At 33.2% G+C, this 14,284-nt stretch overlaps 1 protein-coding gene across 5 annotated transcripts in view; it reads left to right on the plus strand.

The window, feature by feature from the left end:
* Positions 1-13,485, plus strand: part of SCAI (suppressor of cancer cell invasion) — a 110,755-nt gene extending 97,270 nt beyond the window's left edge. For 3 of the 5 annotated variants that reach the window (XM_016137402.2, XM_016137400.2, XM_036238394.1), the window contains exon 18: positions 4,514-4,660. In XM_016137402.2, coding sequence (XP_015992888.1) covers positions 4,514-4,660 — 147 coding nt within the window. Of the gene's footprint in view, positions 1-4,513 lie in introns of all 5 variants that reach the window. The other 2 variants (XM_036238395.1, XM_016137395.2) reach the window with 2 other exon arrangements.
* Positions 13,486-14,284: the final 799 nt, after the last annotated feature.

Genomic DNA, 14,284 nt, shown 5'->3' on the forward strand with positions numbered 1-14,284 from the left:
TCTCATGCAACTTTTAGTCTTAAAATTTGTTATTTTCTCCCATTTTACTATTATAATTTTAAAACGTTAAAGAATTGTACAGTGAATACCTGTATTCATACTAGCTAATTTCTAGAGTTAACATTTTGGTATATTTGCTTTTTCACATATTTTTCCATTTATCCATCCCACTTTCCATTCATCAGATTATTTCATTTTCGAGTAAATTTTGAAGTAAATCGTGGACTTCAGTAGACTTTAATATAAAATTTACTACGGTGAAATGTACGAAACTAAAGTATACCATGAGATGACTTTTGATAAATACATATACCTGTGTAACTCAAACCCCAATCATGTGATACAGCATAGCATCATTAGGGAAAATTCTCTCTACACCATTTTTTAGTCTACTACCCATGACCCCAGAACAGCTCTCTTTTTATTATTTTTCACTACAGGTTAGTTTCACCTATTCATGAACTTGAGTTAGACAGTGTAAACCTTTTTTAATCAAGCAGATTGTTCTTGAGATTCATCTCATGTTGTTTCATGTATAAGTAGCTCATTCCTTTTTATTAACGAGTAGTATTCCATCGTCTGAATATACCAGTTTATTTAGGCCTTTTCCTTTTGATGAACACCTTGGCAGTTTAAAATTTTTGGCTGTTATAAATAAAGCAGCTGTCAAGATTCTTTTGCACAAGTATTTGCAGTCTTAGTGTTTTGAAGTTTCTTGGTCATTGGATAGGCATGCGTTTAATTTTATAAGAAACCGCCAGACTCTTTATTCAAAGTAGTTGTACCAGCAACAGCATGGTGAGAGTTTCTCTACGTCCTTGTCAACACATGGTTTTGTCAGTCTTTTACATTATAACCTTTCTGGTGGATTTATTATGTTTTCTCATTATAGTTTAAATTTGCATTTCACTGGTGAATAATGATATTGGACATCTTTTCACATGCTTTTATTAGCTATATTTTATCCCATTCTGTGGCTTGCCTTTTTGTTTTCTTAACAGAAGCTTTTGAAGACTAAACTTAAATTTTTGATGAATTTTCAATTAATTAATTTGTTGTTGTTGTGTGTTTTATCTACAAAATGTTTGCCTGTCCTGAAGTGACAAAGATTTTCTTTTGTTTTCATATAGGAGTTTTATAGTTTAAGGTTTTATATTTAGATCTGTGATGTATTTTGAGTTCATTTTTGTTTATAGTGTACAGTAAGGGTTTAAGGTGTTTTTTTAAAAAAAATATTGATATGAAATTGTCCTAGTATCATTTGTCAAAAAGATTATTCTTTTCTCTTTGAATTATTTTTGTTATTTTTTTTGAAAATCGGTCAACCATATATGTGCAGGGATATTTCTGAGCTCCAAATTCTGTTTCGTTGACCAATAGCATTTTTCTCCAGGACACTAGTACCTTGATTATTGTAGCTTTAAATTAAGTCTTGTCATCTTATAGTATGAGTCCTCACCCATAAAATTTTTAAGTGTTTTGATTGTTCTAGGTCTTTTGCATATCTGTGAATTTTAGCATCAACTTCACGTCTTGATTGGGATTGCATTTAATCTATGCAATCATTCTGTGGAGAGCTGTATTTTAATAATATTGTCTTTAATCAATTAATATGTTATATCTCCCTATTTATTTGGGTCTTTTTTAGTTTCTTTCACCAATATTGTGTGGCTCTCATCATACAGGTCGTACATGTGTCATTAAATTCCAAAGTATTTCAAGTTTGGGGATGTATTTTTTAAATTTCTTTTTCCAGTTATCTTTTGCTGATAAATAGAAATACTGCTGCTTTTAAATTGATCTTGTATCCTGCAGTGTTGCTAAAATGAAGTATTCTGTTAGCTTTTTTTTATACATTCCTTAAGTTTTTTTCTGCACAGCATCTTCAAATAAAAACAATTCTATTTCTTTCTTCCCGATCCGAATGCATTTTATTTTATTTCTTTATATGTGCTTAATTTCAGGGCTAGGTCTTCCAGTAAAATGTTGAATAGAAGTAGTGAGAATGGATATCCTTACCTTATTCCTGGTTTTAGGGGGAACATATTTGGTCTTTTACCATAAATTATAATGTTAATAGTTGGTTTGTCATAGATGCCCTTTTCTGGGTTGACTGAGCTCTCTTCTATTGCTCATCTGAGAGTTTATATCAGGAATGAGTATGGAAAATTGTAAAATATTTTTTATGCATCAATTGATCTGATATATATTAATTCTAACATGATCAATAGCATTGATTGATCTTCTAGTAGTAAGTCAACCTTCTATACCCCGGTTAAATGCATTTTGTGGTCATGTATTATCCTTTTGCATTGCTGGATTCAATTTGCTAATATTTCATTATGGATTTTTGCATCTGATTTTATGAATGATTATGATATTTATTTCTATTGGTTTCCTCTAATTTGATTATGATGTACCTCGATATAGTTTTCTTTGTTGTGTTTCTCCTGCTTGGGACTCATTGAGAATCTTGGATCTGTGAGTTATAGTTTTAAAGAATATTTTTTGCCATTACTTCTTCAGATATTCTTTCTTTTCTCCCCCTTTTCTCTCTTTCTGGGACACCATTTACATATATGTTAGACAAGCTAATATCGTCCTAAAGGTCACTGATGTGCTCTTCATTTTTAAGCCTTTTCTCTCTGTGTTTCAGTTTCTATTTCTGTGTCTTCAAGTTCACTGATAATTTCTTCTGCAATGTCTAATATGCTGTTACTACTATCCATTTAGTTGTTTATTTCAGCGGTTACATTTTTCTCTTCTCTAGAAGTTCTGTTTGGTTCTTTTAATATTTTGCATTTCTCTCATTATATTTATGTTTTTGTTATGCCCTTGAATGTATATATAATAGCTAAAGTTCTTATCTGCCAATACTGTATTCTCTATCATTTATAGGTTTGTTTTTATTGTTTTTCCTACTGGTTATGGACCTTATGCTCCTAATTCTTTGTACTTCTACTAATTTTCTGTTATCCTGCAGATGTTGTGAATTTTATGATGTTGAATTCTGGATTTTGTTGCCTTTCTTTAAAGAATGTTAGACTTTGTTCTGACAGGAGTGAAATTACTTGCAGATCTTCTCGACTTTTCTATGGCTAGTTTTTAAGCTTTTTTGGGTAGGGGGGGCGGATTTAGACTAGAGTTAGTAGCATAAAGATGTAAGCTTCTTTTGGCCTAATGCTAAGAAGCATGATTCTTCTAGAGTCTCTTTCATTTGTTACCTGTTTGAAAAGATTTCTCCTCTTCGGGGAATGTTTGTTTAGAACCAAACATTCCCCCAGCACTGTGTAAGCTAAGAAAATTGTTCAGCTTACAGTAGTCTTTGGTAGTTCTTGTTTTTTTCTCTTTTTTTAGAGTTTTTGAATGTTTCATTTTTGTCACAATATTTAGTATGGTAAAACCAAACTTTACTCTTTGTAATATGCAATGAGTGAGGACTGCAGGAATAAGATAGAAATGAAATTTGAATATAAACTGTTTTGTTAAAAGTAGAAAAAAAGTAGAAAAGTAGTAACTTATTTCTTTAAGAAATTTTAAATGGATGACAAATTATAGTCTGCAGAAATTACCAAATGAAGAATTTTCAAATGAGAATTACCTCATTCTTGAAATTATCTTTCTTTTGCTTCCATGTATTATAAAATTTGTTTTTCTATTATCCCTTTTCTGTTTCTTTGTCTTGTTTTAAATTTTCACCTCCCTTTTTAGGAACTTTTTTTTTTTTAATCCTTGCTAATATTCTTAGAAATCTCATCCATCTTCATGGCTTTAATATTCATGCAGATGATATCAGTGTTTACATATACTGCTCAAACCTGTCTGCTGAGATACAGCCCTAAATTTTCAAATTCTGGTTGAGGAGCAGTTCTATTTGTATTAGCTCGTTACCTCAAATGAAATATTCATCAAACCCGAATCTTATACTATTTCCAAATTATTTCCTCTTTTACTTCTCTTTTTCACAGTTGCTCCCAATCCTTCTCCCAAGTAAGTCATCCTTTACAGAAATCTCAGTTATCTTTGACATCTCCTTCTATAATTAATTTCCCAGGCCCATTAATTTGACCTTTTCAGTGCTTCTCACGTCTTTTTCTTGTTTTAATTTCCACTGCAACATCTATTTATTCATTCATTTAACAAATACTTGTGGAAATTCTATGTATGCTAGGATTTTCCCCTCTTAATGAGTAAGAATCATATTGTTTCCTCAATATAGCATAGTTCTCAGAAATAATAGGCCCCAGTAAATATTTGTGAATTAACTAACGAAATTAATATATTAATAGGTTGGATCATCTGAAATTGTCATTTCTAAGGTCAAAATGGTCAAATGTCAGCAATTTCATATGTTCAACAAATATATTACCAATAATAATCATACCATATGAAAGAGAAAAATATATATTGTTATTCCTTAATATTGTTTATGTTAACAGTAATATTAATGCTTATCTTTTTTTTTTTTTTCATTAAACTGTAAAACGTGACTTTTCTCTTCTTTACCTATCAGGAAACACGAAATTATCCAGAATCATATCCACAACTGCCAAGGGATGAAACGGTGGAGAACCCTCATCTCCAGAAGCACATTTTGGAATTGGCATCCATTCTGGATGTTCGAAACGTGTTCTTTGAGAATACCATAGATGACTATTAAAAGAAAAACCCTCTTGTCAAAGCAGTTTTTCATTTGCCACAGATTTTAAATGGTGCAGTTTTCTAATGTGGTAACAGACACATAGTTGTGTTAGTTTTTATTTTTTAATTTAGGACCACCATTTTAAAAAACACAAACTGAAAAAATTGTTCACACTTTTAGGGTAACTGTTTTAAAATACAGTCTTTCAGGTCTTTTAAAAAACTGAATTACTCTTGGAATTTTTATTTTTTTGGTTTCGATGTATGGATACTTACCTCCAACATCTAAACTTACACTCAAATAGTCACTATTCTCGCCCTGAGAAGAGTAAATTATTTATTTTTGTATAATGAGGAAAATCATACTCTTAAACTTGGACTTATATGTGTGGATTTGGAAAATGTAATTGTTCACAGAGATGAAACTGGCCAGCATGGACTACCAAACGTCAAGAGAACAGTCCTGCCATAATATTTCTTTTCATTCCAAGTTAGTAGGTAGAAAATGTCTGATTCTTTGAAGTAAAATCAAGACAGTTCTTGAAATCATTTAATTCATTTAAATACTATAAGAGTGTCAGAAACTGAGTTTCAGGATTGATTTTGCATCAGAAAACTAAATATTTAATTGAGGTCTTGAGATGATAACTATCATTTGGAATGTGTGAGTCCTGTGTTGTTATGAGATATGTTTGCATATTTTGTTTTCTTTGAAGCCTTTGAGTGCTGGAAATTAAAAAGAACAACTTTTAAATATTTCACTTAAAAAATCAGATTGTCGATTTCCAGTAAGAATTCTCTTTAAACTCTTAACTCATGAGATCAGCTTTAAAGACTGTCTGGGTCGAAGTCCATGGCGTACAGTACAGAGTTTGGCATCTTTTTGCCTCGTTCAAATTTATGAGACTTCAGAGTCAGAGATGTTTCTAATTTTAGTTGGGGGGTAACTGAATTGTTATTTAACCGGAAATGGAAGTTCCTTTTGCATTGACACTTTGGCAATAAGATTTTTTAAAACTTCTTGTATGTAATATTTTATATTCATGCACAAGTTTTTATTTTAATAGGACTCAGTGTATAATATAAATATTTCTGTGTTTTTCTTCCCTGTCATCCCTTTTATAATTTCACAGGCACTAGCTATGATTTTTTTCCTCCTTCTTTTGACTCCACAGCTTTCAAGAAAGTTATGAATCAAAAGCCCTGCTACCTAATTTTCTGTACAGGCTCACATTCTACCTCTGGCAGTTCCAGGGGAAATGAGGTGATTGCTTGTGGTGCCTCTTTCCTATGTCCCTAGGGAAATTTTACTGTAATATTTTTGACTTGGTTTTCATTTCTGGCATAGAGAGTTATTTGGGTCTAAGTTGTTCATATACCTGTTCCAATTTGTTTATTTTTCATCTGAGGTCTTGAAGTTATTGTTTTGGGTTTGGGGGAACTTTATGCTCTTTTATTGTTTTTGTTTGTTTGTTCTTTTAAACATTATTTCAGAAAGCTGTGGAAAAGTTATTCTGGAGAGAGGTTTCCTTTGCTAGTAGGTTTTTTTTTTCTTTTTTTTTCTTTTTTGTCAGATAAAAGCTGCTCTCCTTTATTTTCAGTCCCTAAGTATACTTCAGAGCTTTCCTTTCATCTCCCTGTTCACCTAGGCTACAGCAATAGACTGGTCTTAGTTGTCTGACCTTTTATTTCAATTCTCCTAAAGTTCTGTGCCAGGAATGTTTCTAAAAACATATTTTCCTGTTCTCTGATGCTTAAAATAATATTTTATGTCCTGAGCTTTATCCTTGCCTGTTTAGCATAAAGAACACTGGTCTGAGAACGAGGAGGCCTGAGTTCTAGTCCTGGCTTTCCCAGTAAGTAGCTTTTTGCCCTTGACACGTGTCTTCTTATCTCTACTTTTTAGCCTTCGCATCTGTAAAATGAAGGTATTGACCCAAGGGCCCATGCAACTTTATGATTCTGTAATTTGGACTCGTGGTTCCAGAAGACATTGACTTCCCCACCCCTGCCACCTGGACTAGTTTTCCTGATTTTAGTGTACCTAACATTTTCTTTTCTACGTCATAATTTACATAGTTTTTATTCAAGAAAATAGCTGCATCCCACTTAGTTTTTGGAGAAACTAGTGCAGAGAGAGAATCTCCTGAAATATTAGAGCTTTTGTAATTAGAAATGAATTTATGTAAGAACAAGGCGTCTTAGAACTCACAACTAGGGCACAGATGATGACATTGTTCCTTAAGCTAATAGTAGTATAAGTCTTTCCTAATAGTTAAAAATCTAAAGTGAACTGAGAGAGGAAAGTGATCCAGAGAGGAAAACTGCTAGATAATTTTAAAGTATTGTTTTATTCATGCCTTCAAAAAATGTGTATTGGGATAACAACTATACTCCAGATTTCATTCTAGGCATTGGGGAAGCAAACAAAATAAATTAAAAATTCTCATCTTTATGAAACTTCCATTATAGTAAAAGGAGTCAGGCACTAAATGTAATAAATAAGTAAATTTATGTTAGAAAGTTATAAGTAGTATAAAGAAAAAGTTATAGCATACATAGGAAGGGAAATTTTTTGTTTATTTAGGGGCAAAGAGCAATGTTTAAATGAGTGATCAGGGTAGGCCTCACTGAGGTTCCATTTGTGCAAATACTTCATATTTTTTGTCTTTAGTTTTTTTTTACTTTTTTTGAAAGTTTTAAACATACACAGAGTTTAACAAACCCACTACCCACTACCCAGCTTCTACGTGTTAAGGCATTACTTTAATCAAGGAAGAAGAAACGTAAAAGGACAATCACCCTATGGGCTTAAGATGCCAATGGCAAAGACTCATTTTCTCCACGCATACTGTTCCCCTTTATAAATATAAAACTGCTAGGCGCTTTATTTATTTTCAGAATTCACAGAAATTTAAATATTGGAATTAAGAACAAAGCAAAGCAATGAGAAAGGGCATTTCTTTCTTTTCAAATTGCACAAACTTCCCCTGGAGATTCTGATACAGTCTCTCGCCTCCCTTAAGAATCACTATAAACAAAATAGAAAGTATAAGACTGCAAGAAGTCAGTTATACACAAAACAATTAAGCACAATGGAATTATTTTTTCTTTCTTTATCTGTGTATTTCTGAAGTTGGGAAAGCAACCGTCTTCTCTATTTTATAGAAGAGAAATCTGAGACACGTGCCGCCCCGCCCCACCAGCTGTCAGTTAATTCATAGTGACAGAGCTAGAACTAAAACTCAAATCTCCTGATCTCAGTCCAGTCTTTCTGGTTGCTCAGGTTGCCTTCTATAATGACCAAGACAGAAATAATTAGAGATTTATATTTTGGCACAAAGGTTATATTATTTTTAATATATCAAATATTGAACCCAGTAAATCAGTCATCCCTAGGAAATTTTTATTTATTAGTTATAAAAAAATCCACAAGTTAGACATTTTATCTTTGGTTTTAGCCAAGATATATTCTGTGTGTGTGTGTGTGTTTTCCTCCTAGGAAGTGGTGCTCTCGAAACCTCTCAAAGCACATAGAGTTTATCGTACCCTTTATATTTCTACATAGTTGAAATGTTTTGAGATAATAAAAGCAAAGTGCAATCTAGTCATGACACGTTTTCCTGATCTAGGATCTGGGTTTTATTTTTCCACACTTGTGGCTACTGCCCTTTATTTTCTTCTTGTAGTAGAATTCCCTGAAACAGATTAGGCGATAATTGAACTGAACTTCATTGAAGGTAAAAGGAAAAGCAACAGATTGGTTTTTTCTTTATCAATTATAGAGCTTTCTGTAGCATTCTCCAAATTTAGTCTCTGACCTGTACGACTTAGTAACTTTCTGTCTCTTAGAAGGGGTTTGGACTCAGTTTAAAATCTTGTACTTAGTTATCCATGGAGACTTATAATCAGCCTGATATACAGAGAGCATTCTAGACTGGAAATATAGTAAGGTACCAAGGTCTGCAAACTTGGCTGTAGCTAGTGATTTAGAACCACCTCCCCACACTAAGTGAGTAAAAAGATTTGATATATGAATGATATGACTCTCCTGGTAATATTTTGGGCGTATATTTGATCCTGGGTGTGTGTTTGGAGAGTATAAAGTGTATTTACATTGAGGGCTCTTTTGTTGACTTTATTTATTTGAAATTCTTATTTTATTTTTAATGGCATGTGTATATTTTTATGATGCTAAATGCAATCTCTGTGTATACTTTTTGTACATATGTACATATTTGTAAATATGTTGGTATGCAGTGATACAGTATGTGTATATTATATACCCATACCCATTGTGGGCTGAATTTATTTAAGTTCTGTGAGGACATCATAGTGGCATTGTTCGTGCTGCTGTTAATTAGGTTGTGGCTGTATCTCATTCATGAGCCTCTATTTTGAGGGGCTCGTGTTTGGGTAAAATGGACTAATTTGGGGTTGAAATTAGGGATACAAAGATCTTAACAGAAAGCTGGATATTCTTAGCTTTAAAATCATCTGCCAATTTGCATTTAAATTGATAATAAATTAGTGATATAAACCTGAAAAAAAACTTAAGTATGTGAAACTGAGACACCAGCAGGTTCTTAAGATGTATTAGTCCTTTATTTTCTTGATCCATAGTTGGATATTATTACTGAGTAGTATTTATATGGAGAATCAAGGGGCTGTAGAAAAAATTACTTTGATCACATTTCAAAATAGATAGGAAAATGTCCTTTAAATTGGGACTATGTTCTTAGTTGCCATTTCAATACCTGATACTGAATTTTAATTTTGGAACAAATTTTTTTTTTTTTTCACCAACGTGTCTCACTTTATATCTGTCTCTGTGAGGCAGAAAAAAGGGGCATTAGCTAGGAGAAGGCTTTACCTAGGTGGGGTGGCATTTCCCGAGGAACAGGGGGTTGTTAATCTGTATATTTGCAGCAGCTCTGATCAATTTAGTCTTGTCTTGGCATTTCTGACTATAGATTTTTCTTATTGGAGTTGCATATCAAAGATGAGTACGTTCATCTGAGAAAATGCTTCCAGTGAATAAAATGCCTTCAGTTGTATTTCTTTGTCTCTATGAGACCACTTATGTTCTGCAAATTGATGATATATTCACACATGAGGTAGGACTCTTAACATTTTAGGTGTATGGTATGCTATAAAATCTGGGCCTTCAAACCTCTACCAAAGATGACAGGTGGGGGAGGGTTAGAGGACAGGAATTATGTGCAGTGCAAATTTGTGGACGGATGAAAGATCACAGAGCATCAGCGTTCAGTTACTCCTGTCTTCACTGGGCATGTTTATTTGCATGGAAACGTGTAGGAAGTGTTTAATATACACTTGAATACATTCACCGCAGAAATTAAGTAGAGATTATTTTGGCATGATAAAATTTGACTGCAAAGCGACTGTTTACCCATCACTCTTCAGAAGATTAAATCTAGCTGATGGAACATTCAATTATCTTAGAGAAGTTAGAGCTGGGAGTCAGTTTTACCACCGCCAAAATATTACACTTGCCTCATCATTGTGATTTTAATAAAAGCCACCTATTCAAAATACTTCTCAATTACAGTATTAAATTTAAAATGAACTTATAAATATTACAATTTGGTAATATACCATTTCTGAAAAATCAGTGAAAACGTTCATAGTATTCGATGTTCTGTTTTATAACCAAATCATTTATCGCAGTCGGAGAGTAGCAGAACAGATGTTATGCCATTTAAAATTCATGGAACGGACTCAGGCTCAGTGTGGACATTGATGTGAGGAGAGCAGCAGCGATGAGTGCAGATGACATTCACATTGTGGTTATGACCTCTGACTTTAACAGTTGTAAAAAGCCAGTTACTTTGCAGTTAAGTAAGGTAAGAATTTCTTAGAAAACCAAGCACTTTCTTCCTGTTCTTCTGTACTCTTATTAATAAGACATTTGCACCTACTCGCGCTGTACCTCCCATTCTATCCTGGATACTTTGACCAGTTAAAAAAATTTTCCCAAAGGCAATTCGTCGTCTTTGATCTAGAATTTCAAAACATAATATTACACGATGTCCTAGCTTCACTGAGTTTTTGAACACAGACTTCTCAAGCATGCCTTGTGTTTAAGGAAAAATAATTGATGTGTGAATGGAATCAATCACCTATTGAAGAGAAGCATGTCAGAAAGATGATGTAGGGGGCATGCCCTTAATTGGATAAAGATAAATGTATTAATATAACTAATTTGTTGACGCCATAGAAATATTTCATTCCGAACTCTAGATATGAAATGTTTTCTTAAGCTAAAATTGGTGTTTTTCACTTATTAGTTTGGCATAATACTTTTGAGAAGAATTCCATTTCTGCATAATACTGTTAATCACTGAAGCACCATTTTTTAATTTGAAAATATTTTTGTTTTTTAAAGTTATTTTTTAAATTAGTTATCAAACTACTCTAAGCACTATTTGAACAGTAGATCAGTTTTTTAGTAGTTTGAAATATATTAATTCTGCACTCCAGAGTCAATCATACAGCCTGAATTTGGTCCTAGAACAGACTGTAAATTGGGAATATTTTCCTATTTTGGTGGACAATTCCAGTCTATCTTCTAAGACAATCATCTTTTTAGGTATAATATTGTTTATTGAGACATTGATAATTGCAGGGTTCAGATTATTAGTTTCTGATAGACTTATGGAATGGAAGTTAATAGACTGAGTGATCGTATCACTTTCAGAATGAGATATAGGGAATTCTAGTTAGCCTTCCTATAAGTCTACAGTAAACAATATTTAATATTTTATGTTGTATTACTAGAGTTTTCTCTTTCAAAGCCCTTGTGAATCTCTACTTGTCAGCAATTGAAAATTAAGATTAGTAATGTTACAATATGACCCATAAGTTTTCTCATACATCAAATCAGTATGATCAACCATTGCAAAGTGTGAAATGATCATATATAGTCACTTATGATCATATAATTCTTAAATTGGATTATTTCCAAATCATAGAGAAATAACTACTATATTTAAAAAAATATTATTCCTACCCTCTGCATGTTACTAATTGTTTTCTAAATTATAAATATATGTTGTGTTGCATTAAAACCCTACAAGAAAATTGTTTAAATGCTTTAGGGCAATAAGAATTTTTATTACAATTTCTCGAAGAATAAGGTTTTTTTAAAACTCTTGTTTATTTTTTATTAAAAAGAACTCTTAATGGTCCAGTAAAATATTTTAGGACTTTGTGTTCATGGCTTTTATAGGTATCTGGATACATTCTTTTTGTCATGTAGGCCATATGGCTAGTTCTCCAGCTGTTTTTTTGTTTTTAATAAACTTTGCTGTTCAACAATCAGAGTCTTATATTTTGGAGGCTTCTTCTAGTTGAGGTAGAAAGGTCTTAGATATTAGGAAAGGCAGGTACAATAGTCTAACATTTAAATAGTAGAGCTTACAAGGAAAGGAATTTATCCAATAGATTATCTTCAGTGTGTAGCATCAGTACAAATATTGGTTTCATTAATCATAGAATCTGATGAAGCAGTTGTAAATCATCCCTTACTTGGCTCTAAAGATTATCATCATTTCAGGTCACATTATTTTCTCTGAGCAGTTTCTATTGTAAGGTTGAATATCCTTTTTCTTCAAATCATCACTAAAGATTAAGATAATCAAATAGGAGTTAAAATAAATTATGTTTGATCTTTTTTCCCTGAAAATAATAATAAACGCTATTGTCTATATTATGGCTATTAGGCAGAAATGCCCTTGTTTCAGTCATAGCAGAAGTTACATTTGGAGAATATAATTACTTGATTTTCTTGATTTTCTAGTGGTGTGAAATACTTTTTAAAAATTGTGCTTGTCTGTAACTGAAATGTTATAGAATTGTAACACTATAGGGATTATAGAGTTATATTTATTAGCTCTCAAGAGATTGAAGCACAATAATTTTTATGTAACAGTTCTTATCCAAGTGCTGCTAATCTGTCGTGCAAATAATGAAGCTATTTGGTTGCCTATCTAGCTATTCACAAATCACTGTAATCATTGAAACTTAGTCTTGTTGCTCATTTGTATTAAATTTTGGGTATTGTGGGTTAATACTTTAGAACAAAATCTATCAACTCAACTCTGTGAGACAGCAAAACATTCTAATTCATTAGTTTTATGTGTATTATCAGTAGAATAAATTTTGAAGGGGCTATTCACTACCAATGACTAAGGGGGAAAATCATATTGTCAATCTCTTTTGACTTGAATGTTTGTGGTATTGTAAAAGTCTTGTCTGTTGTGTTTCTAAATTGCTTTAGCCATACATATCCTTAAGGAGGTTTTTCTGTTATGTTCTTTTTCAGCAGCCTCTTTGTTACATTGTCTGTTATGGTTAATACTTCATAGATTTTAGAAATTGAGAGGTTATTGAAACATTTTATTTTCCTGAGTTCATCACTTTTGACTCTTGTATTTGTGATTTGTCATAAAGGATAGCAAACCTTTCACGAACTACTTCACTAAATGAATTTGAGTAAACACTGTGATTCTACAGAGCAGATTCAGTAGGCCCCTGTCTTTCCAATGTTTTCTTCTGTTATATGGTGCCTACCACCTTGAGGGCGCTTAAATACTAGAGGATGGCAAGTTAAACATTGTCGTTTTGATGTTTATTGAATAACCAGATTACAGAATATTTGATTTTTGTTGTCAGTGTATTGAAAACATTTTTGCATTGACAAATGTTCTCTAGGAATGTGACATTCATCAGGTGTGAACTCTTGTAAATGAATTTTGTATCTTGAATTCACGTATATATTAAGTGTATCATCAATATAAAAATAAACATTATTTGCTTAAAGTTTTTGGTACTTAAGAATTGTTGACAACGGAAGTGTTAAACTGTTGAGTTTGCTTCTTTCAGATAATGCCTCAGACATTTTAAACTCTTGCGCTTGTGGATTCAATGCTTATTCTAGTTTGTGTATTTCTTCTGATTCCTAGTCTTGGTTTTTTCCCTTCCCTCCTGCTGGTGGTCAGAACTGGGACCAGGGGAGGAACGGACTGTTTCAGGGGAATCTGGTGGCGTTGGGTCGGGAGCAAGCACAGCAACTCCGATGTGGAATGTCTGGCTTAGTTGACACAGAGAGGTCCAGGGACCCGACGAGGCTCTTAATTTGCATTCTGACTTTATACAAGGCAGTTTTACCTCCCCAGACTTTCTTCATCTGTGAAAAATTGGGAGCCCATTAGTGGATAATGAACTGAGTGTATTGGGCTGCCACCAGCATGTTTCTTAACGGAATGCAATATATCAAGAGTGCACTATATTAGGGAAACTTCAATGGTATATAACATTTGTGTCCCGGGTGGGGATACAAAACGCATATACCTACATACAGTAGGTCTTAGACCCAAGGCGGGAGGTCACAAGCTTCTCTATGAGAAGGGAGGCACGGACTTGAAGTGATCACCTACCACTCAGTGACAAAGTGGCTGTACAGAGTGCGTGGGACTGGGAGGCGGGGGGAAGGAATGGAAGCTCCAGGTTGGCCGAGCGCAGCCACAGCCTGGGGTTTCTGTCCCGCACGGCATACGCTGACCCCACGGCACCAATTGGGTTTTCCTTTTGCCACGAGGCTCCTCCCACTTCCCCTGCT

This window comes from Rousettus aegyptiacus, unplaced genomic scaffold, assembly GCF_014176215.1.
Source record: "Rousettus aegyptiacus isolate mRouAeg1 unplaced genomic scaffold, mRouAeg1.p scaffold_m13_p_3, whole genome shotgun sequence".
NCBI lineage: Eukaryota > Metazoa > Chordata > Mammalia > Chiroptera > Pteropodidae > Rousettus > Rousettus aegyptiacus.